This window comes from Xiphophorus maculatus, chromosome 10 (genome assembly GCF_002775205.1).
Source record: "Xiphophorus maculatus strain JP 163 A chromosome 10, X_maculatus-5.0-male, whole genome shotgun sequence".
NCBI classification, from domain to species: domain Eukaryota; kingdom Metazoa; phylum Chordata; class Actinopteri; order Cyprinodontiformes; family Poeciliidae; genus Xiphophorus; species Xiphophorus maculatus.
The window spans coordinates 104,589-131,076 of record NC_036452.1 but is presented as its reverse complement, the minus strand read 5'-3'; the positions used below and the strand labels follow the sequence as shown (position 1 = coordinate 131,076).

General features: G+C 39.8%; 1 protein-coding gene across 5 annotated transcripts in view; it reads left to right on the top strand.

Annotated features, from left to right (window-relative positions):
• Positions 1-3,125: 3,125 nt before the first annotated feature.
• The window catches only part of LOC102223759 (rho GTPase-activating protein 23-like), a 109,417-nt gene continuing 86,054 nt past the window's right edge, over positions 3,126-26,488 (top strand). For 4 of the 5 annotated variants that reach the window (XR_002753362.1, XM_023340537.1, XM_023340536.1 and 1 more), the window contains exon 1: positions 20,181-20,354. Coding sequence is in view for 4 of the 5 variants with exons in the window: in XM_023340537.1 (XP_023196305.1) it covers positions 20,301-20,354 (54 nt within the window). In the remaining variant the exon portion in view is untranslated. Of the gene's footprint in view, positions 3,470-20,180; positions 20,355-26,488 lie in introns of those variants that run through there. The other variant, XM_023340538.1, reaches the window with a different exon arrangement.

Genomic DNA, 26,488 nt, shown 5'->3' with positions numbered 1-26,488 from the left:
ACTGGGCAGCTAACATAACTAAAATTGCTTTCTGGTCTAATTCAATTGATATAGGCTGGTCTAATTCAACTAGAAGCACATTCATGTTCCTCATCCTCACTTTTGGCTTTACTTACAGGTCCAACCTCTGTAAACCCCATAGTTGTAGATACTCTGAGAATATGGTACCTGTTTACCCTCCCATTTGTTTAGATACTTCCAGATAAGGGCCTGTGCAAAATCCTTATTTCCCAACTTCCCTCACCTGCCACCTGAGCAGCTGTGGGGTGAATTTATACAACTTAACCCCCTACAAAGATCTTTAATTTCAAAGATTTATAACTCGATTCAATCATAGGATGTCTTTTTTAACTACGAACACTAAGTGAGCTTGGGAGTGTGAACTGGGGCTGGTTTTTGATGAACATTGGAGAGAGGCAGCCCTGACAGCCATTCACAAAACTTCTATATGTATAATATGATGTAAGAAATTTTAGCTAGCTTATGGAATATACCTACACGATAGCATCTGGAAGGCCTGCAGTTATTCTGGAGAGTGAATCTTTCACAGGCAGGGTCTTCTGCATTAGAACTTCAAGTGTGGGTAATCAAGTTCCATAACGACAGTCGCCTTGTAAAATGTCCAGAGCTGCAGTCAGGGTCTTCATGACAGTGTAGTATTCATGCATGAACTGGTACTCTTGATCTATGAAGCACTTAACTCCTAGCTTGCAGCATAGCGTATTCAGATCACTCATGAGGATTTCTGCAACTTTTTTTACAGCATCAAAAAATGAATTCCACCTATAGTCCATGTTATATAGGCTGCTTTTAGTCATATCTCTTATCATGGACAACAACTTTAAAGGCTCTCAAGTATGGCTGCGTTCACACTGCAGCTTGAAGTGACCCAATTCCGATTCTTTTGGTCAAATCATTGACACTAACAAATAAATGCTACCTGTATGTGTTCTGCAGTGTGAACGGGCAAACAACTTGAAAGTGTCCCACATGCGCATTAGAGGCCGCAATAACATCATCGTTCTCAGTGTTCTGCCAATAGCCATAAAAAGAAGTGCTCAGTGTTTGCAGAAGTAAACATGGATGCTAACGGTGGAGCATAGCTTACATATTTGAAGTTGTTGTCTGACCGCAGCCAGCATAAGCATAACTTAATCCACATATAGTCCGTAATAGTTATTGTTTTTCTTCCTGCTTGCGCATATCAGGATGCAGAATAGAGACATTTGTCGATTATCAGTGACATTCAGTTCAAATGAATGCGAACTGGACGTTAGGTCGAATATGAATCGCATACATATCGGATATCCAAGTGGCTGGCTCGCATTCGAAAAGAACCCGACCTTGTCATGTCCACGAAGCGGTGCTGTGAGTGTGTGTTGTCTCCTACCCTCTCTCCTGCAGGGCGTGTCGGACAGGAGCGGCCAGCTGGAGCTCATCTATTCATCAGGAGGAGCGTTTTTATAGAAGCCGGATCCTGATAGTGCTGCCAGATGGTTCTACGCTTCTAGTGAATTCTCGTTCCTGGTCAAAGAGTCCTCGTTCCTTGGTCCGAAGTAATCCTCGTTCCTGGTCCGTTAGAGGGTCTGGTTTGGCCCCTCCTCCGGCTCCACGCGGCTTCTGCTCACAGCCGTTCCCCGTCTCCTGCCTGGCTCCGTTGCCTGTCCGACCGCCTTCGTTGCTGGATTCCCCCCCCCTCGCTCAACGCGCTCGCCTGCCTGTCCATCCTAACCCTAACCCTAACCCCGCCCCCCCGCGCCCCCCCGCTGCTGGTCACAAATAAATTCAAACTTACCTTTTGCTGGTGTGTCGTTTGTAGTTGTTTCTGCACTAGAGTCTAGTAAACAAACATGTCAGACCTGTGCTGTTCAGACTCATGAAAAGATCAGATACAGGTCTGATCTTTACGTTAAAAAAAAATCTGAATTTTATCACTACAGGCCGCAGTGTGAACGCAGCCTAAAAGGCATGGTAATTTTGCTTCCATCTTAGTGTCACAATCTGCAGAGGTCTCCAGTCGCCCCTAACAAGATAACACCCTGAGTAGTTCCTCATATGGCCAATGATGGAAACCACCACTGTCTGAACCATTAAACATAGCAATCATGACAATGCACTAACGATAAGCAACGCTCAACTATGAACACTGACCAAGGAGCAACAAGCAAGAACAACAAGCGCACAGATGACAGGTGACGAAAATAATCAAAGAGCAATGAGCATGAGCTGTGTGTGATCTTACGTTCTTGTATTTTATTTATTTGATGATTAAATAGGTATTTTTTTTTAATACAATAGCATAATAATAACTACTACTGCAGTGTGCACAGAGCATTACAAAAACAAAGAACGGCTCTCAGTGAGACATCAGTCCTATCATTAACAGTGAAGAGCCGTTTAGAAGAATGGACTTGTTTGTGAATGTCATATCACTATATTCCAGACTTTGGTTACAGCTTCGTCGCACATGTGCGACAGGTCAGTCAACACCCCCATAATAAGAGCAGTAAATGATGGCATTTATCATCGGATATGCAAGATATTGTACATATTGTTAGCAAAGCTAGCATTGTACAGCTAGCTTTAACTTTACTGCTCATGCGCACTGCTGAGCTGAAGCATTCACTTCAGTGACAAAACTATTCAAATCCAGTTCACTCAAAATAACTTAGTCTTGTACCTTTCTCAGGTCAAACATGTAATTTTTTTAGTTATTCTGTCTCCCAGAACAGCTTATTGGATTTATGCCTCCTAGCCTCAAACACAGGACAGAGACATGTTCACACCATGCTGACATGTAGCTGCTACACAACAATGTTATCTTCAGTTTACTTGGGTGTTGGCAAACAAAAATGGAACTTTCTAACAGAGAACTAGCTATCTGTCAGTGTTTTTCCAGAAACCCACATTCACATTAGTGTGTAAACCTTTGAGAACAGAGTGACAGCTGCTTGGTGAATCCAAAACACCATAAGGTCACATGGTATACACAAACACACACATCCCTCTGATCCCTCCCCCTCCCTTCTCTCTGAGTTTCTAATGCTGTGAGGGAGAGCAAAACAGCAGGAGGTTTTACAGGGGGAGGAGGAGGCGAAACAGCAGAGAGAGAGAGAGCTGAGTGAGCAGGAGGAGGAGGGTAGGGAGTGAGCAGAGTGAGGCCAGATTAAAACCAAGAAGGAATAAAGGGAACACCATCATATTCTCCTTGTTTTAGTACGGATTGCTACACCATAGACACTGTGGAGAGGAAGTAGGCGATCAGACAGGGAGGAAAAGGAAAAGCTGGAGCAGGAGAGCAGGCTTTCCAGAGGAGGATATGTGATGCAGCATGTGGGTTACCAACACTTTAGTGCTGTATGCATTACGGCAGTGAGATGTGTAAAGTAACCTCCAACATCCCAGTCTCACAGCTGATGATGCAGAGGACTAACAGTGAGAGGATTTCCTGCTGAACACCATGGACCAGGTAAGAAGAACTTTACTCTCTCACCTTTCACATGACCCTGAACCAAACCTGAAGAGAAATGATCATCATTGCTGCTGGTGAAACTGAGTTTCATTCCTCTTGCCTCAAAAAATCCAAATGAATGTAGCGAATTTTACAACCCACAGTCCTGCTTTGCAGGAATGTTCATTAATGTATAATGTATTGCAATTATGATATCATAAAAATCTGTGGCATAGTAATTCCTGAATTAGGATCTTGAATTACAATGTTACAATGTTGCCCAATTCTAGTTTCACAAACTTGAATCAGGCAAGTTTGTGAAATTGCCTCAACAATGCTGCCAATAGATCAGAACCCAAGGTTTAGTTATCAGGTGAAACACAGAAACAGTGTAGAATAGCATTGCTATTTGACAATAGCAATAATAACAAACCCAATGATGATCTTTTCTGTTTCTGTGCTCATTTGCATTTTAGTTAAAATCACTGTAATAATGATTTTGTACCTTGGAAAAGACTAGTGGGTAGAAGTAAAATGTGAACAAAACTGTAGAACTGCACAAAGTTTTTAGCAATTCTCTCAGGAATTTCTTCCATCTCCAATGTCCATCATCGTCATCAGCTTTATTAAAGGAACCAATAGGTCCACATGCCAATAGGTCCTTCTTTGTCCATTTATCTTTTGGCTGGGATGAGGATCAGTGCTTCCAAATCAGGGGCGATTGTCTTGAGCCAAAAAAGAGGAGGATGTCCTGCCCTAAGTGGAGGAGTTTAAGTATCTTGGGATATCTTGTTCACGAATGAAGGAAACATGGAGCAGGAGATCGACAGACGGATCGGCGCAGCCTCTGCAGTGAAGTGGGTGCTGTACTGTTGTTGTGGTGAAGAGAGAGCTGAGTGAAAAAGCGAAGCTCTTGAGTTACCGGTCAATCTACGTTCCTACTCTCATCTATGGTCATAAGTTTTGGGTCATGAGCGAAAGAATGAGGTCACAGATACAAGGGGACGAAATGCTTGTATAGCCCGTAGCGTATCTGGGCTGTCCTTTAGACATAGGATGAGAAGTTCAGTCATCCAGGAGGGACTCAGAGTAGAGCTACTGCTTCTCTACATTCAGAGGAGCCAGTGGAGGTGGTCCAGGCATCTAGTCAGGACACCTCCCTGGTGACCCAGGATACGCTGGAGGGACCATGTTTCTCGGCTGGTATGGGAATGTCTTGGGGCTCCTCCGGAGGAGCTAGTCCAACAGGCTGGGGAAAGGGAAGTCTGGGCCTCCCTTCATAGGCTGCTACCCCGTGACCCGATCCTGGATAAGGTGAAGAAGATGGATGGATATAAATGTATATATCATCAGCAACAAAGCAGTGAAATGAAATTATTTTTAGGTTCGTCTTTGAGAGTAAGAGCCTTTTTGAACCCGGGATTATTTTTAGTCAGTTAGCTGAGGGACTGCTGCTTACTGTGTGTTAGCTCTGGGTATGTGGTCATACCAGAACTCATCATCACAGAGACTTAAATTTACAGAGTGTACAGAGAATTTCTGTAGCCTTTTGACCCAAACCTCTCAACATACAGTATATACTGTATGCTGAGCTGCACTATAATGGTGAGATGAATATGAAAGGTCCATTGTATTGTCAAAGGTTGTGTGTTTGTGTGCAGAAACATCAGAACATCCTGTTTCTGCTTGTGTGGGCAGAGATGTATGAGAGGCCAGGGACTAAAACTTACAAACTCTCTCACATATACCATCAAACTCTCTTACATATACTATCAGCCCCGACTCCAGACGAGTTTAACAGGGGGCATCGGCTTATTTTGGGGGGGAGCAAAATAAATACTTAGCAATATTACTCAAGTAAAAGAAAAAGGTACAGTGCAGTAAAACTACCGTTATAAGTACCGTACCCTTTTTCCAAAAAAAGTTACTCAAGGGAATGTATCAAGTACTACCCACTTTTGAACACAGACAACAACTCCAGTAGCCTACAGGCTACTTATTTACAAGTTCAAGGTACTGTATTGGTATTAGCTAGTGATCTTTTAGCTAACATTTACCTGTATCCAACAGCATTATTCGACTCAGTCAGTTAGTTTGTGGAGAAAAAACTGTGCAAAGTTCTTTGCATTTTACTGGTTTGCTGCCATGATTCCAACACACACCCGCGACTCTGCCCAGCAGCAGGTCTCCTTCGCAGCTGCACAGGTGTAAACCCAGCGGGAGCATCTTAGCGCTCATGGTGCGTTTAAAGGCGGCTCGGAAAAGCAGGTTACGATGTGTTAACAACGGATTAAACAGTTCTAACTGCTGAAAAAAAATTACAGAAGGCACAGATATGGGAAATGCAGTAGTCCCTACTGTATCAAACAGATGGAAGAATAACAGAGAGTTGGCCACTTTAAGGTAATAAAAAGTCCACCTATCTGTTGGTGACCTCAAACTGAAACATATTTGGGCTCTTTAGCAGTACAATGATCCAAGACAAACCAGCAAGTCCATGTCTGATTGGATGAACAAAAACAAAATGAAGACTTTGGAGTAGCGTAGTTAAAGCCCTGACCTGAATCCTGATAAGATGCTGTAGTATGACTGTAAAAAGTCAGTTTGTGCTGGAAAATCCTCCAATGTAACTGATTTAGAACAATTCTGAAGTGATCAGTGGCCCGAATTCCTCCACAGCTGGAAAAGTCTCGCTGCAAGTTATCACAAAATGTGCTGCTAATGGTGGCCCAACCAGTTATTAGGTTTACAGGGTGATCACTTTTTCACACAGGGTCATATAGATTTGGATTTTTTTTTTGTTGCCTTTATCAAAAATACATTTAAAAACTGCATATTTTGATTTCTTGTGTTGTTTTTGACTAATATTTACATTCATTTGACATTCTGAAACGCTGACGTATGAAGAACATACAAAAAATTTAATAAATTAGGAAATCAGGAAGGGGCAAACACTTTTTTACACACCTGTACATATCAAATGTTGTCCCTTGTTAAGGTAAATTTCTGATCATTGAGCCTTGTGGTAAAAATATTGGTTAGGTATATTTAGGGTTTACATTTCTATTCATTACTATACATCGTCATTTGGTTAGTCAAATGACAATATAACAGAACCCACAATTTGATGGCCAAAAAATAAAAACATATTAAACTGAAACAAATAAGCCTGGGAAGTGTGTCCTCAGCCCTGGAGTGTTATCAGCAATCACCAGAGTACAAGAGGAAGAAGCAGAGGGAAGGAAAAGTGGAAAGCCAGGAAGAGGTGAGGGGGCATTATTACAGCTACATAATGTAAATGACTTTATTTGTGAGAGCATTCTCAGTAATTCAGTTATGTACAGTTATTCAAACATTTCTGCATATAGTTACATTCAGTTATTTACAACTTTTTACATAGTATAAAACAAAAAAATTTTTCTCATCGTCATCGTCAAATCAGATCAAACATTTCCTGTTTTTCAGCTGGGGTTATTAAAAGTATTTTTGTTGGCTAGATCTGGGAATTTTTTTTTTTTTACTTTCTTTAAATAAACAGAGCATACAGCACCCAGCTGTACATTCAGAAATTTTAATACAGTCTCTGTACAATTTGTGCTGTAGCCTACAGCATACTCTGTATCCAGCAGTGCGTGCTGCTGAATACAATCTGTGTTTTGCAACAATAACAAACAAATTCTTCATCTTTACACATGGAGAAAAAAATTGTATTCAATCTGTATCTGTCTGTCTATCTGGCAAAAGCAAGACTGTTATGTATTAGTGTGAGGAGCATACTTGGCAGCATATCTTGGCAACATGTTTATTGTTGCTCTGTTTTTCGCGGTGGAAACTCAAACTTTGTGTATAAGTCTGTGAACAGTGTTCACAAACTTGTTTTTTACCCATGCATACACACACACACTGCATAGCTATTAACAACTCACCGTCTTTACTGGTCTTGCATCCTTATGTTGTCTATATGATGCTTTATGTGCAGACGTTTTTTTCAACCTCACACTGTGTATACTTGGACATAGTTATGATTTTTTTTCCCCCTGATTTAACCTAATGTCATTTTCATCTAACAAAAGGGCGGACCCCACTAACCCCTCACTCATGAGGTACCTGTAGGGTTATTTGTGTATTTGTTGTTTGGATGGGTTGAACTGAAATGTGAATTTCCCTCTGAGTATATTCATTCATTCATTCATTCATTCATTCATTCATTCATTCATTCATTCATTCATTCATTTATTTTAAATTGCCTCAGATTGTGACTGGACACTATAGACAGATTTACACACAGGACTCTAAAACGTTTTGATTAGGAAGTAAACATAATTTGGAAATGGAGTTTTTACAAATTGAGGTCATATTTAGTGAAGGTGGCAGGAATGCATGATCAGAAATGTGGATTTAATATTTTCGTGTATAAAATGCACTCCGGCAAAATACAAGTCAAATTCAAAATCTTTATTGTGGCAATGTTTTTACTGACATTGCTCTGCGAAAAGTGTCCATGCTCCTGTTGGTTTACTGAGTTGTCTAGGGCAAGATTATAGCTTTTATTAATGTAAGAATTTTTTTATCAATATAACTATCACATCTTACATTTATAGCAGCCATTTTGAATTAGAATTTTGGAGTGATAAACTCTGTGTTCTGAAATTCTGAAGTGTTTTACACCTTCAGAATCCTCACACACAGATACTGTACATCAATATGTACTTCGCTAGGCAGTTTGAAGTAAAGTGGTGGGTCAAGCAGACGATGCCATGTGGTCAGAGGAGTTGAAATACAGCCTAGCTCTCCATTTGAAATACCATTAATCTTCCCACTCAGCTTCAGCTGCTTGAAAACAAACCTAATTAGTTTCCAAGTGGAATATTAATTTTCTGTCTGTGTATTTTCAGGCAGTTCGTTTATTTGTTTGAAATGAAAAATGAAAAAACAAAAATAGATTCATTTTTTCGTTTTTCATTTATTAAACCAAAATCAAATAACAGCTCGGCTCGGCTCGGCTCGTTATCCGACTTCCCATTTAGTGCAAAAAACGAAAATGGAAAAACCGGATATCAAGCGCTGAATTTTGATTTTCATGATTTCATTTTTGACAAGCGGTCTGACCCGGAAGTGGCTTTCACAGGGGCCGTATCACATATAGACATTATACAGGCTGCAGACAGACTATCTTGTTTGTTTCACGCTGTAGTATTTCCTACCAACCACAAGTCAGTTTAAGTAATGCTCCTGTGAGAAACAAACAATACCAGACAATCTGGCCTCCGAGAAAAATTTGTTTTTATTTTGAAAGAGACAGGACAAGGGCGTGGCTTTCCATATCATCCTGCAGCCATAACTCCCTCGCCTCCAGACCGGCAAGATGGCCTCCATTTCAGACCATCGGACTGGAGTGACGACATTTCCGGTAGCCACATATGATTGCGGTAGTGTGAAGACAGAAAAGTTTGGAACTGAACTTTTGATGATAAATGCGACTTAATTTAGAACATGGCAACGATGGATTTAGAAAGAAGTGACTGGAATAGTGTGGATTGTAGTAACGAGGAAGGGATGGGTGGTCAAAATGAAGAAAAAAAGTGGGAAAAGGTGGGAAAGGGTGGTAAGAAGCAGAGAGCCACTGAAAGAAAGAGAAAAAAGAGAAGTGAGGAAGACACTGATAGTGAAGGCATTGAGGAAAGAGCAGAAGAATCAAAAAATCCAACTATGTATACAGTAAGATTTGATGAAGGAGAAGGGTTTAAGAGGATTGATCCACTTAAGTTAACAAAAGCACTTAAAGCGCATGTTGGAGAAATTAAACATGCTAAAATAGAGAGAGACGGAAATCTTCTGATTGGATGTAATTCGGAAGTTCAAGTGGAAAAGGCAAAGAAACTTGGGTGGTTGTGTAAAGTCAAAGTTAGAACAGTTGTTAGAGTCGGTGAAAAAATAAATTATGGAAGAAAAGGAATTATCACAGAAGTGCCTTCAAGTGTAAATATGAAAGATTTAGTTGGGAATTTAAAAGAAAGAAATAGGGAAGTAAAAGAAGCACAAAGACTGATAAAGGCTCCAGAAAACGTTGAAACAGAAACTGTGTTGGTGGAGTTTGAAACAAAAGAAGTGCCAAAGGAGGTTTTCTTTGGTTTGATAAGATTTAGTGTCAGGGAATTTGTGCCTAAACCAGTAAAATATTTCAACTGTCAGGAATTTGGCCATGTTGCAAAAATGTGTAAAGGAGAAACGAGATGTGCCCGAAGTTCTGGAGACCATGAATATGGAAAATGTGGAGTTGGAGTTAGACCAAAGTCCTGTAGTTGTGGAGGAGAGCATGTGAAATGATGAAACAGCAAACAATTACACAGAGAACAAATGTTATGCAGAAAGTAACATATGCAAAGGCATGTAAAATGTTTGAAAAAGAAACAAAATGGGAAATCTTTGACAGGAGAAAAACAAGTAATACAAAAAGTTATGGAAATGGTTGAAAGGAAAATAGAAGAGGAAAATAAGAAAATGGTGACTTTTATTGCAGGAGTAATAAATGCAACTTCAGATGTGAAATCAAAGACGGAAAGGATTCAGATTATTAAGGCAGCATGCCATAGCTTAGATTTGAAGAATATTCGATGGGAAGATATAAGGGGAGAAATATGTAGTCAAGCAAGTCAAGAAGGATAATTTCAATCTTACAAAGGAATGCAAGGTGTCTTTTGTCAAATGGTCAAGATTTTAAACAGTTTATTTGTGAGCAGGAAGTAAAACCTGATATAATTTGATACAGGTAACATGGCTGAAGCCTTTTTTGGACTCAGTATCTGGATTTAATTGCAGTAAGATATGATAGAAAAGAAGGAAATGAGGGGTGGGTGTCTTTCTCTGATTAAGGAAGGTATTCCATATAAAATAATTGATTTGGAGTATGTAGCAATTGAAATATGGGTAGAAGAGAATGTAATATTGATTAGAAAATTTTACAATCCTTGTAAGAAGCTTGAAATAAGTAAACCTGAGGAGATGGACATGAAAGGAAATATTTGGTGTGGAGATTTTAATGCACATCATTCATTATTGGGAGGTGAAAAACTTGATTATAATGATAAAGTTTTAGAAGCTTTTTAGATAGCAATAATCTTGTATGTTTGAATAATGGTAAGAAGACGATATTAATTCAGGTAAGGAATCTGTACTGGATTTAACATTTGTTTCTAGTTTGGCTCCATTATGTGATTGGCAAGTTAAAAATAAGTATTTTGGTTGTGATCATTACATTATTACCAGCAATATAAGAATGGGTCAGTACAGAGTCCTGAAATGATAGGAGGAAAGTGGATATTTGGGAAAGCAAACTGGGAAAAATGTAATCACTTATGTGAATGTAAGATTTTAAATGTTCAAAATGATTTGAGTATTGAAAGTATGAATCAAGAGATCAGTCAGTGTATTTTAGCAGCTGCTGAGGTGTTTATTTCAAAGAGATCAGGGAAAAATAGGAGAAAGTTATTTCCATGGTGGAATGATGAGTGTAGAACAGCAGTCAGAGAAAGAAATAAAGCATTTAAATTGGTTATAAGGTATATATAAGTTGTATTTATATGGGAAAGAGTTAGAAAGGGTTGATTGTTTTGGTTTTTTTGGGAGTAGTTTTTGATAAGAAACTAAGAAACTGTGAGAAAATCACAGAACATATAATGAAGAAAAGTAAAAAGGTTCTTAACATTATGAGGTGTTTAGCAGGTTGACATGAGGTGCAAGTTTTGAATCACTTAAAAATATTTATTTGTCACTAATTCGGTAAAGAATAGATTATGGGAGTGTGGTGTATGGTTCAGCGGCTAAAACTAGGTTAAAAAAAATTAGATGTTATTCAAGCTAGAGCATTGAGAATTTCTTTAGGGGCAGTTAAATCAACTCCAGTATGTGCTTTACAAGTAGAATCAGGAGAAATAATGATTATTTGCTAATTTATACTGATGGCTCAAAGGGTTAGACCCAAAAAATGAAGCAACTAGTATAGCAGTAGTGATTTATGAGTTAAAGATTAATATTTCAAAAAGAACATCTAATTATCTCAGTATATATGCAGCAGAATCATGTGCTGTTATTAGCTTTAGAATGGGTGGAGGATACTAATATAAATAAAATAATAGTTTGTAATGATTCATTATCTGCATTGTTGAGTATTGAAAAGGGACGTACAAATAATCATCAAAATATATTATATGAGGTTATGGCTGTTAATCATAGATTATGTGAACAAAATAAAAATGTAATATTATTTTGGAATCCTGCTCATGTAGGTATTTTGGGTAATGTAGGCAGATAGGTTGGCTAAGGAGGCTATTAAAAAAGAAGATATTGATATGCCAATAAAGTTATCTAAATCTGAAGGGAAAAGTATAGTTTGGAGAGAAAGCAAGAAAATATGAAAAATTAGGTGGTATAATGAAATAAATGGAAGGCATTATATAGGATACAAAATACAGTTGATGTAGTAAGGATTAGAGGAATGAACAGAAGGGAGGACATAATTAGAAATAGAATAAGAACTGGTCACAGTTTTTTAAATGGAACTCGTTTTAAACTTATTGGTTTATGTAGTTGGTGTGAGACTAGAAATGATGGAACATGTTTTTATTGTAGGAAATATGTAAATCAAAGAAGATTATTAACAACAAAATTAAGTTTTAATGGACAATTGAAATTTGAAAATGTGGTTGATCAATTAAATAGTATTGAGGGGAAAAAGAAGAGTTTTCATATTTTAAAAAATACTGGGCTCATTATGAGAATTTGAGGTATAGATATTAGGATCCAATAGATGGCAATAGTGCAACAGTAATGGATGCAAGCTGCCGTTAAAATCTAAAGAAAAAGAAGGCCTCCATTGCACTCCGCCACCAGCAGCGGTAAGTACCCTATTAATTTGCTACAAAAAGTTGTTTTAAGATGTTTTTAGGTGAAAACATAGTCCTTATAGCTTCATCTATCCACTTAGTTAATCCAAAATTAGGCTTCTTTGAAATGTGCTCCGGAGTTTTCGGAGCAGCGCAGCTACACTAACGGGGTCAGGCGGCCATATTTCGGGGCCACAGTAGAGGATTATAGGACCCCATAACATTTTTCTAACCCCTGATGTGCAAGATTATTTCTTCAGATTAAAGCCTGAAATCAGAGATTAAAGTCAGAATGATTACCTTTTTTATGTGGCCCAAATTCTCTTCCACAGGCAAACATTTATTTAGTTACGCTTTTAATAATCTAATTGGCACATTATTTCAAACATTTCCTACCTGGTAGAAATATTTTTATTGTATATTTTGGATAATCAGCCTTTTCTGCATGCTTGTTCATGATAACGGATTATAATTGGTATGCTAATGCTATTCAGAAAGGAAAAACGTAAAAAAAACTATAGGGTTTCAATGACTGACAGAATGTTCTAGTCGCGGATTGAGTATCTAAAAGTCTTCAATCTGCTCTGTTTAAGAAAAACACAGAGCAGATTGAAGATTGGTAAAAATTGGGCGTACTAGACCTTTAGCCATTTACTGAAGCAGGAGCTGCATTTAGAAGCTTCTAGCTTCATATACAAAACAAAGTCAGGTAGTAGCTTTCTGTGTGAAGGTTTATGATCAAATTAATTGCAAAAACGGGTCTCTACACAGTGTGCGGGGCAGAGAGAACTTCTGCGTCAGACCACTTGTCAAAAAATGAAGTCATGAAAATTGAAATTCAGCGCTTGTTATCCGTTTTTTCCATTTTCGTTTTGTGCACTAAATGGGAAATCGGATAACGGGCCGAGATGAGCCGTTATCTGATTTCCGATTTTGGTTTAATAAACGTAAAGCAAAAAGATGAGTCTATTTTTGTTTTTTCATTTCAAATGAAAAAATCGAACTGCCTGAAAATACACGGACCATTTTAGTCTCCATTTTTGTCCATTTTTATTTATGTCCTTGACTTGGAACTTGAATATTTTGATTCTAAAGTACAAACAGAATAACCGAATTCCAAAGACTTACCAATATTTGTGCTCTAAATATACCCATCCATCCATCCATCCATCCATCCATCCATCTTCTTCCGCTTATCCGGGGTCGGGTCGCGGGGGTAGCAGCTTCAGAAGGGAGGCCCAGACTTCCCTCTCCCCGGCCACTTCTTCCAGCTTTTCCGGGGGAATCCCAAGGCGTTCCCAGGACAGCCGAGAGACATAGTCCCTCCAGCGTGTCCTGGGTCTTCCCCGGGGCCTCCTCCCGATGGGATGTGCCCGGAACACCTCACCAGGGAGGAGGCATCCAAGAGGCATCCTGACCAGATGCCCGAGCCACCTCAACTGGCTACTCTCGATGAGAAGGAGCAGCGGCTCTACTCCGAGTCCCTCCCGGATGACTGAGCTTTTCACCCTATCTCTAAGGGAGAGCCCAGCCACCCTACGGAGAAAACCCAATTTCGCCCGCTTGTATCCGCGATCTCGTTCTTTCGGTCATGACCCAAAGCTCATGACCATAGATGAGGGTGGGAACGTAGATCGACCGGTAAATCGAGAGCTTCGCTTTTTGACTCAGCTCTCTCTTCACCACGACGGACCGGTACAGCGCCCGCTTGACAGCAGACGCTGCGCCAATCTGCCTGTCGATCTCCCGCTCCCTTCTTCCCCCATTCGTGAACAAGATACTTGAACTCCTCCACTTGGGGCAGGACACCTCCCCCCCCTGACCCGGAGAAGGCACTCTACCCTTTTCCGGCTCAAGACCATGGCCTCGGATTTGGAGGCACTGATCCTCATCCCGGCCGCTTCACACTCGGCTGCGAACCGCTCCAGCGAGAGCTGCTGATCACGACCTGATGAAGCCAAGTGAAGTCCTTGCTGAATTCTCAAAAACATAAAACTTGCACAGATTTTTATGTGAGATTTGATATTTTCTATCAACAAAGTGGTAAATGGTTATTCAAAGGTTGGACGGCTGCTCCGCTTTCTGCTCATCTTTCTGATTATGTTAAGGACAAGAGGTGAAGCACTTCTTTGTGATGAAGAGTATTTTGACCAAACTATGAATTTAGTGAACTTAGTAAAAGTTTCCATTTCAGTAGTCCGCAGAGTTTAAAGATGTGACATCAGTGACACTGATGTGAGGAGATAGTTCTGCAGAGCAGAATCTCTATTTGAAGCCACCCTAATTCAATCACAGAGTTATATGTAATCTGGCTTTTCATCCTGCACATACATTGGAGTGTGTGGATCCATGAAAGTCTCTTTTCATTTACCACTGGACATAAATGCCTTATGCTCTTATAGCATTTCTGTTTTCATCCTCTTTTTCATCTACATGTAAAAGTCAGCCACTGTCTATCAGTCAGCACACCTACTACATCTTCTATTCATTACTTCCCAGAGGATTAGACCGATTTAGCAAAATCTCTTTCTGCTGCTGTAAATAGACAGATGGGCCCTTCCCCCACCCTATATGTACACACAAGGTCCTTTCAGTGGCTTCAAAAAAACGGGACATTTCTGAACAGAAATTATGCACTGAATCCCCTGTTCTTGATCTGCCTGCATCGCTCTATCAGGTGTAGTTTGTCAGTTTCTTTCTATTTTTTTGTTTGTTATGCTGCTTGCAATATTTACCAGGAACATATAAAAATACAGTCCAATAATATATAAAGTTACCTTTTAATACCTTTAGTCTCAATATGACATACTGTGTAATTTTGCATGCTTTAATGTTGGAGCACATTGTGTTGCCATTAACTTCAAAGGTAGCTTTACAACAAAGCTTCCAATGCTGTAGGTGCCTGGTAGACAAGAAGGTTTTATGAGAGATAAAAGAGGTGTGGGAGTCAGGCCACAGACTAAGTAAGCTGAGAGATAGAAAAAGACGGTGTGGGTTGCATGAAAGTTTACTAACGCTGGTTACACACAGCCCCCTCTGGTGGCAAGGATGGGGCTGAAAAGGCCTTCCAAAGGCCTTTCAGAACAAGGCCTTTAGAATGACCCATAGCAACACACTCATATATAGATATTAAAGGTCACTCTGCTTCCTCTTGCTTTAGATTGTGCAAAAACATTGACTAAGACCATGCCAACACTCCTGTTTTTAACAGCGAGTGGGAGTCATGGTGTAGACCACATCGGACATAACCACTAATCTCTGTCTCTGTCAGAAGATCACCACAGTGATTCAGTCATTATAAGTAAATCCCTCAACTGGCACCTAAATTTTGGGGCATTATTAAAAAACAGAGACAAAGTACCATATGGTCAGGAAACTCACATGCTCAGTAGTTAATCTCTCTTCCACATGAGCTGTTTGTTTTTTAACCTGTTCTACTACACCATATTCCAAATTATTATGCAAGTGATATTTTGGAAGCGTGGAAGCATATACCTACCACCTGTGCTGTAAGGTATATGCATACATTCCAGCATATTCCAAATTATTATGTTCTCAGATTTTCTTAAATGGTCAATGCAAATGATGGTCAGTATAATTTTCAAGTCATGAACTATTACAGTATAAATCAAATTTTACTGAACAAAGCTCCCCATGAGAACAGTATTTTATTTCAAAAATAAACAACTCAAAATGCACTGTACCAAATTATTATGCACAGCAGATTTTCTAAACATTTTATGGATTATAAAGAACTGCAAACGGTTATTCTTTGAATGTGGAGAATTAAATGTACTAAAATCAAAAGCTATTTCAGTCAAAAACATCTTAACAGACCCAGTTACATGTTAACATAGGACCCCTTCTTTGATATCACAGCACAATTCCCGCATCTATTGAACTTGTGAGTTTGTGGATAGTTTCTGCTTGAATTTCTTTGCAGGATGTCAGAATACCTTCCCAGAGCTGCTGTTTTGATATGAACTGCTTTCCACCCTCAGATCTTCTGCTTGAGGAAACTCCAAAGGTTCTCAATAGGGTTGAGGTCAGAGGATGGTGACCACACCATGAGTTTCTCCCCTTTTATGCCCATAGCAGCCAATGACACAGTGGTATTCCTTGCAGCATGAGATGGTCTTTGTCATGCATGAAGTTGATTTTGCTATGGAAGGCACGGCTCTTCTTTTTGAACCATGAAAGAAAGTGATCAGTCAGAAAGTCCATATACTTTGCTGAGGTCTCTTTCACACTTTCAGGGTCTCTGAAGGGGTCAACCAGCTCTCTCTCTCTCTCCCCATGATTCCCTAACCCTAACCCAAAAAATGACTCCACCAAATCCTTGCTGACGTCACAGCCGTGTTGGGACGTGGTGGCCATCCATCACCAATCCACTATTGTGTTCATCTGGACCATCCAGGGTTGCACACCAGTCATCAGTGAGCAAGTCTGTTTGAAAATTAACCTTCATGTATGGCTGGGCCCACTGAGACTGTTTCTGCTTGTGAGCTCTGGTTAGGGGCCCAATAGTAGGTTCATGCACCACAAGCCTCTGGAGGATCCTCCACCTTGAGGTTCCAGAGGCATCAGCAGCTACAACTAACTGTTTGTTGCTTTGTAAGGGTATTTTAACAGATGCTCTCTTAATGCAATGAATTTGTCTAACAGAAACCTTCCTTATTATGCCTTTATCTGTACAAACCCATCTTTGTTCTGAATCAGCCATAATTCTCTTCACAGCATCCTTTTGATGTTGATATGTGTCAGTCAGTTTAGAAATTACACGTTCATTTAGAAATTAACTTGTGAATTACATTTCTAAACTTGAAATGTCATTCACTGCGATGTGGGCCAAAGGGGATACATGTTAATTCAGGAAAATTAAACAGTGGGGCTAAAGATTACCGTGGTGGCAAGTAGGACTTCCAACTATAAACATTGGAGCTCATTGCAGATGATAAATGGTCAAAAATAGCCACAAAAATAAACTAAAGGTGCAACTGAAAGCTTTTTCTTTCAATATTTAGAAGGTGACAGGGATTAAGGGAGGGCAAGTACTGTGAAAAAATGTTTCATTGACATAATTTTATAAATGATTACTATTAAAGTCCACTGCTTATCACCTATTTACTGTTATTACCAACTTATCAGTCACCCTAATAAACAGTAGAGGAAACTTTTTCAGCTCTTGTTGTATTAAATATATGGGAGAAAGATCTAAGAAAGGGAATCAAACAAATGTGATATTAGATGGATAAATTCAAACTAAAGGCAGATTAGTGATGTGAAAGATGATGGCTTAAGGAAAATTGTCATCATTGTAACAAATGATGACAATGTCTCCATCATTGTCTCCATTATGTGATGAAGACTATTCTGGTCTACATCATATGATGGATTCTCCATATTGTATCATATGGAGAAGACTACAAAAGTGACGCTGAGATAACGTCCACAAGCTACTGGTCTCATTAAAGACTACTAGACATTTCTTACTAACCTGAATTATTTTACTGCTACATTGAGGAACAGTTGGACCACCATTCCAAACTTGTGACTGTAATGAAAATAGAAGAGAGATATTATGTTGAATCATGTACATATTATTTTTATATTTCACAGCAGTGGAACATTTCAAAGAAAGTCAGCCCACTTAGGACAGATACTGCAAGGAATATGATCATAAAATTAAATGGCTATACCGCCTATGGCGGGGCATTAACCTGAGAGGAATATTGAGGTTTTTATTTTGAAATTTTCAGTAAGCTTCGCAAGGCAGTCACTGTCTTTCCCTATGTAATGCTATGGCAGGCCCCAAAATATAAAGATATAAATAAAAAGACATTCTATTGGGTGTAGAACAATAGGTGCCTTCCATACATTGCATATGGCAGGCCCCAGTAAAGGTTTCACAAATCCCAATCCAGATTATAATATTCTGCTATTAGAGCAGAATAATCTAGTCCAGGTTTGAAGAGTCTATGTGTTGTAGTTTTGAAATTAGAGCAGTTCTATTGTGATCCAGAGGCAAAAAAGTGGCAAAATAAACCTTTATTGAAGTGTCACAAATCAGAAAAAAGTTTCACAAATCCCAAACATGGTTTAAAATATTCTGCTAATAGAGAAGAAGAATCCAATATAGGTTTGAAGTGTCTACGTCTTGTAGTTTTAGAGCTGGAGCAATTCCAGTGTGACCACGATCGGAAAAAGGGCAAAAATGGCAATTTATTGAAGTTTCACAAATCAGAACAAGGTTTCACAAATCCCTAACATGGTTTTAAATATTCTGCTATTAGAGCAGAAGAATCCAGTCCAGGTTTGAAAAGTCTGGTGTTGTAGTTTTTTAACTACAGGGGATTAAAAATGCGGAAGGTAGTGAAAAATTAGGTGGAATCGCCCTTTAGCCATTTCCTGCATCGGTAGCTGGAATCGGAAACTAACTTCAGCTTCATCATCTGAAGGCAAACCAGGCAGACACTCCATGTTGCTTTCTTGTATGACAGCCTGTTTTTTCCAGCCAATGAACCATACCGCTACCTACTGGTCGTTTTTACACTATGTAATCACATCTGTACAGTTCAAAAATAAACATTAGATCTATAAATAATTTTGGAGTATTATAAGGAGGGGCTGAGGTATTCCGTTAACATCCTTGCCACTTCAACACAAGAACAGTGACAGAAGTTCAGAGGAAACACTAGACTCTGGACAAAAATCAGTTGACCCAATGTGACAGGATCCTTTCTGCGTTGTGCTGGTTTTATGGAGTGATCAGGCTGTGACACAGTTAGTCTTTGAAAAGGATGGTTTCTCGATTTATTCTGACGAGAACAAACAGAAAACAACCATGTTATAGACTGCCTGCTCCAAGTCCTACACAAAACAAAAGTACATAACAAAAATTTACTTAATAAATCTACAAATAAACTGGATGTATTTAAGATGAAAAATAAACAGCACACAACTCTCCCGCAGGACAACATGACAAAAGGGGAGGATATAAAGGGCACAAACAATTTAAAGACACTACCACAGAAGAAGAAATAAAAAGGAGGAGCTTCCAATTTTAAAGTAACACGGTTAAAACAATGACAGAGTTTTTTAGAGGTGTTTCAGTCAAGTAAAGAACAATACAAATAACAATACAAATAACCAAATAAAGACATTTTGTTTCATTACTACAAAAGAGAAATACAACCAGGTTACACCAGCTTTCGACCAGCATTTTAACGCACCACTTGCGCACAAATCTGAGGCTGTTGGAAGCATGAACCGAGTCTCAAAAATCCTTGTGCAATTGTAACCTGATCTGTGGTTAAATGCAGTGCTGTCTGTGTGTTTCAAGTGACTTGTGCGTACTTATTTAACATTTGTAGGCATAGGAGAAGGTTTGAATGTGTAACTATCAGATTTGTGAGATTGAAGTTAAAAAGTCAGTGTATAATTTTAATGTTTGTAAAAATTGTAATTGTGTGTGCTTTTATTTTGTATTTGTAATTTTTTTACATTTGTGTGTGCCTTTGACCACTTATTTACAAGTACCCGGAGTTACGCACAAACTTTCTTTTTTATGGTTTACAAATCATGTTTCACAGATACAAATATCCAAGGTTACACACAAAGATGCTTACACAGACTACAAATCCAGCATTGCACATGCACAGGTATTTTGAGACTATTTTCACTCCAAACTTTCAGTCCTCTGCGTGATCCTGCAGGGATACGACAGTTGATGAATAGATGAATGATTTTTTGCAGGTATTGTGCACTTTTGTTTTGAAGGCGGAGTTTTTATGCCAGTGACGTAAGGCTGTTCTTGTGGAGCACGTTGTAGAGAGGGAGGGCAGAGCGCAGGGTCCACACGCTAAAAGACACTCACTGCAGACTAGCGCCATATTATTATTATTATTATTATTATTATTATTATTATTATTATTATTAATAAACAGGAAGCAGACGCTGAGTATCCAATGAATGGAGTTACTTTTTGCCTTGTTGGGATTCCGCCTCACTCGGACACTGAAGTAAGTTTAAAGTCAAGATCCTGATTAAGTGTTTTGTTCTGCTTTGTTTCTAACTTCGCTCTCTGCTGGTGCTGAAACCACACGTACATGTTGCACATTGTGTGCTTTTAGGCTGCTCGACAGAACTCCTTTAGAGGTTGCAGTGGACTTGTCTTTCACTGAATGAATGGATCTCTGTTCTGATGACGCAGCTCTGCATGTTAGATATTCCCGTGTGTTACGTAACTTGTTACATTTGCGGATCGGAAATGTTCCAGTATTATTACCATTTCAACCTCATGATGTTTGTATACTCCTGAGAAAGCGCTGTTATGTTTGCAAATGAAATGATGGTGAAGATGCAAAGACAGAAATCAGTGACAGACAGAAGTTACTGGGATGTTTCAGCTTGTTCTTCAGCTGTGGGATCAGTGCTGTTGGATCCATGAGGATCCAGAGGAATGCTCCACGGTTTACGGGGGTTGGCTAAACAGACGATAAGAAATGGGTCTGGAATGGAATTCATGCATTCCCATATGACGGCCCACACTCGGTGACAGAAGGGACATTGTTGTCTTCATCTGTGTTTCAGCACAGAGGCCTTCATTCAGAGCTGGTAGTATTTCTATAAAACAGATTTTTTTTAAAATGCCAGGATGTCAGTAATAAAATGTTTGTCTTTACAAATGATGGCTCTGAAATCAAGCATCCTGTCATCACTCCCATTACACAGCTCTATTTTTAACAGGCCTTCGGTGATCTTATTCCCAGTTTATTACTGTGAGAATGTGCCATGGCCCAGTTAGTGTCAGCTTCATGAGAAAATCAGTGACTCTGGGAAGAGAGCTTCTAAACCTGAGAACAGTTAGTGACAGACAGTTCAGGTTCAGAGAAACATCTGGACCTCCTTTAGTGGTGTATGAGGGAAATCAAACATCATAATAACTTCACAAATTTCCACCAAGTTATGGTGGAAGTTAACATTTAGCCACACCTAAAAACAAAATGTAATTACTTTATGTTGCACCAATTCCAAATAATAGATATATATCAATGCATTCATCATCATCATCATCATCATCATCATCATCATCACAAAACTGAGATTTTGCTTGGAAATCAGACCCTTTATACTATGTTTAAGGGGTAGTATAGGCCCTTTAAACATTTATACGATCCTTTTATGCACACAAGTACCACACTCTGAAAACCAAAGTTGTCTGTGGGCAAAATGAAAGAAGTCCTCACTCATTGCACTTTTGTTGATTATTGTACAGCTTTAAAAACTAAATGAATTCATGTGGGCATTATATAATTTTGGTTATTTGGGAGTGAAAACTGCACTATGTTCCTACCAAATAAAATCCAAATCCTGGTTCCCTCTGTAGTTGATATAAGTTATTGTTCTTGCATCAACAATTCAAGGACATATATATATATAAATAATTCCCTTCTCACCCACCGCGGGTGGTTCTTATCCTCTGAGCTCGGGTCCTCTACCAGAGGCCTGGGAGCTTGAGGGTTCTGCGCAGTATCTTGGCTGTGCCAAGGACTGCACATTTTTGGACTGAGATGTCTGATGTTGTTCCTGGGATCTGTGGTAGCCATTGGTCCAGTTTAGGGGTGACTGCCCCGAGGGCCCCGATGACCACAGGCACCACTGTGGTCTTCACCTTCCAGGCCCTCTCCAGTTCCTCCCTGAGGCCCTGGTATTTCTCTAGTTTCTCGTGCTCCTTTTTCCTGATGTTGCAGTCGCTTGGTATTGCTACATCTACCACAACGGCTTTCCTCTGTTGTTTATCCACTACGACAATGTCTGGTTGGTTCGCCATTACCATTTTGTCTGTCTGGATCTGGAAGTCCCACAGGATCTTAGCTCTGGCGTTCTCCGCCACCTTTGGGGGTGTTTCCCACTTTGATCTCGGGGTTTCCAGTCCATATTCTGCACAGATGTTTCTGTACACTATGCCTGCAACTTGGTTATGTCGTTCCATGTACGCTTTCCCTGCCAGTATCTTGCACCCTGCTGTTATGTGCTGGACTGTCTCAGGGGCCTCCTTGCACAACCTACACCTTGGGTCTTGTCTGGTGTGGTAGATCTGGGCCTCTATTGTTCTGGTGTTTAGGGCCTGTTCCTGGGCGGCCAGGATGAGGGCCTCTGTGCTGTTCTTGAGTCCAGCTTTTTCCAGCCATTGGTAGGATTTACTGATATCAGCCACTTGGGTTATTTGCTGGTGGTACATCCTATGTAGGGGCTTGTCCTCCCATGATGGTATCTCTGGCACCTCAACCTCCGTTCCCTGTTGTCTGAGACATTCACTGAGCACATTGTCTGTTGAGGCTTTGTCCCTGATGTATTTATGGATCTTAGTTGTTTCGTCCTGGACTGTGGTTCTCACACTCACTAGTCCTCTGCCTCCTTCCTTGTGGCTCGTGTACAGTCTCAGGGTGCTGGATTTGGGATGGAACCCTCCATGCATTGTTAGTAGTTTTCTAGTCTTAATATCCGTGGCTTTTATCTCCTCCTTTGGCCACACACATATATATATATATATATATATATATATATATATATATAAGGTATATGCATAGGTGGAAGCATATACCTACCACCTATGCTGTAAGGTATATGCATACATTCCAGCATATTCCAAATTATTATGTTCTCAGATTTTCTTAAATGGTCAATGCAAATTATGGTCAGTATAATTTTCAAGTCATGAACTATTACAGTATAAATCAAATTTTACTGAACAAAGTTCCCCATGAGAACAGTATTTTTTTCAAAAGTAAAAAACTCAAAATGCACTGTACTAAATTATTATGCACAGCAGATTTTCTAAACATTTTATGGATTATAAAGAACAGCTAACGGTCATTCTTTGAATGTGTAGCATTAAGTGGTCACATACTAAAATCAAAAGCTATTTCAATCAAGAACATCTTAACAGACCCAGTTATAAGTTAACATAGGAGCCCTTCTTTGATATCACCTGCACAATTCTAGATCCATTGACACTGGAAGTACTGGAGTTAGTCCATTTTGACATTTTACCTATGCAGTCTAGAGATAGGCCAAATGACCTGAAGGATTTTATCTAGCCGGTGCTTTTGTTCTGTAAATAAGGCCATTACCTTATAAGTACCCTGGTAATGGCTTCAACACATCTCACAGTTGCACAATTGTTCCTTAGACTTAGACTTAGACTTAGACTGACTTTGTTGTCATTTTGCATGCACAGGGTGTATACAGAACGAAATTTCGTTGCATACGGCTCAGGACAATGTTTGAGGTTCCAATGTTGTGAGTAAAATAAAATACAGTATAAAATATGAATGTAAATCTAAATATAAAATATAAAGTGCAGGACTGACAGTAAAATAGAAGTTATTTAGCTCTGTACATGTGCAAGGTATAAAGTGGAGACCAGCTTTTGAGTGCAGTCCAGTTAAGAGTTCAGCAGTCTGATGGCAAGTGGGAAAAAGCTGTTTCGGAACCAGGTGGACCTGCACCGGATGCTGCGGAACCTCTTTCCAGAGGGCAGCAGGGAGAACAGTCCATGGTAGGGGTGTGAGGGGTCACTGATGATGTTTCGGCCTCAGGACACGCATCCTGCATCGATGGTTGACCTGACACTTCGCCCTTTTGCCTGAGCTGGGTGTGGAAGGTTGTTGCCGAAGCAGTTTCTCCTTGTGTGCCTTCTTCTCACTCACACGAGAGTTACCGAACTCTTTTGCAAGCTCAACCAGGAAGTCCACCCGTCTCTCCTGCACCCCAGTGCATACCTGATAAAGCACATGTGCATTCAGTGCTGCCATGTCAATCATGTTTGCCAGGTTTGCTGACCAGCTGTCACATAGTGATGGAACCTTGGTCACCCCCCGCAAGATTATGACTGAAATAAATGCCATTAGTTCTTGTGAACTAAATAGGTGAAGCAGTCACCTATTTATCCTCCACAGCACAAAAGGCTGCATGCAAATTTGCATGTGCAAAGTCTCCCAGATTTCTTTTGCCTACACTTTTTGCATGATTTTTTTGAGGTGGATCAACACAATTAATTTGGTTAGTTTATTTCTAAACTGTCATTTTAAACCCACTTAGCTTTATTTAAAAGAAAAACATTACTAATTTCTTTTAGAAAAACCTTTGCATATTTCTTGAAACAGATTGTATGTTTTGCAAACTCTATGTACATTTGGCAAAATGACCTGGATAATGCAGCACAACATCATGGATCAGCTGCAAAAGGTCACATCTCTCCAAAAACACTTCATGTATGCTTCAAAACTAAACTGACTTGTTGTAGGTATCATAGATACCCACCCCCAACATGGACTATTCACACTCCTACCTTCTGGCCTGACGGTCAACGGCCACATTTACAATTGAAGAAGAATGCTAATTTGAGCCATCAGAGTCGTCAGTTTGGACTCAGGGCCTTTTGGCACTGTTTCAGTAAGTCTGGGGAGAGGTCGAAAACCTAGTACTCCTAGTGTTGAACTTGTGAGTTTGTGGATAGTTTCTGCTTGAATTTTTTTGCAGGATGTCAGAATACCTTCCCAGAGCTGCTGTTTTGATATGAACTGCATTCCACCCTCAGATCTTCTGCTTGAGGAAACTCCAAAGGTTCTCAATAGGGTTGAGGTCAGATGATGGTGACCACACCATGAGTTTCTCCCCTTTTATGCCCATAGCAGCCAATGACACAGTGGTATTCCTTGCAGCATGAGATGGTCTTTGTCATGCATGAAGATGATTTTGGTTCAGAAGGTACAGCTCTTCTTTTTGAACCATAAAAGAAAGTGATCAGTCAGAAAGTCCATATACTTTGCTGAGGTCTTTTTCACACCTTCAGGTACTCTGAAGGGGCCGACCAGCTCTCTCTCTATCTCCCCATTATTTTGGCCCAAAAAATGACTCCACCACCTCCTTGCTGACGTCACAGCCGTGTTGGGACGTGGTGGCCATCCATCACCAATCCACTACTGCATCCATCTGGACCATCCAGGGTTGCACAGCAGTCATCAGTGAACACATCTGTTTGAAAATTAATCTTCATGCCCACTGAGACTGTTTCTGCTTGTGAGCTCTGGTTAGGGCCCAATAGTAGGTTCATGCACCACAAGCCTCTGGAGGATCCTCCACCTTGAAGTTCCAGAGGCACCAGCAGCTTCAAATAACTGTTTGCTGCTTTGTAAGGGCATTTTAACAGCTGCTCTCTGAATGCAATGAATTTGTCTAACAGAAACCTTCCTCATTATGCCTTTATCTATACAAACCCATCTTTGTTCTGAATCAGCCATAAATCTCTTCACAGAATGATAACGCTTCAGTTTTCGTTAAATATTTAATGTTTTCGTACCTTGCCATCTGATGATTTTCGTCAGCAGAGAGATCCTTTCTCTTTCCCATATTGCTTGAAACCTGTGACCTGCTTAATAATGTGGAACATCCTTTTTAAGTAGATTTTCTTTAATTGAGCTCACCAGACAAACTAATCACCCCGCTCTCTGAAATTAATTATAGTGATTCAAAGAGCCCTGACACACAATACCATCTATAAATTTAATAGCAGAACAAAAAATGTAATCTTTATGACACTAATATATATATATATATATATATATTTATCAGGATTGGGTTTTTCACTGTGAGGATGTTTGTTTTTTGTGTGTTTATTTTAGGTTTCTGTGTCTCTTGAGTCTCTGTGTTGTTCTGTCTTCCCCTTGATTGTTCCCAGCTGTGTCTCGTTCCATGATTACCCTCTGTGTATTTAACCCCACCTGTGTTCCTTGTTCCTCGTCGGGTCCTTGTCTACCTGTCGCACTGTCCTGCTGTCAATTCGTGTTCCAGTTGCTACCAGCCTTAAGCCTTAGCTTTCTGCTCAGCTGTGCTGCCTGGGTTTTTGGATTGCTTTTTTCATCAATAAAACCATTATTTCTCTCACACCAGCCTGGGGTCCTCAGCGTCTGCCTCACCACCTCATACTGCACTACATGACACTTGTGTATATAATGTTCTGTATTTTTTGCCACAAACTGTGTGTGTAACGTGTTTCGTGTGCTAAGGAGCGATCATAAATGGCAGAGAAGAGATTCAAGGTGAGTCAGGCAGTTCTCTTGCCTCATGGCAGGGGGTGCTCATGATTCCA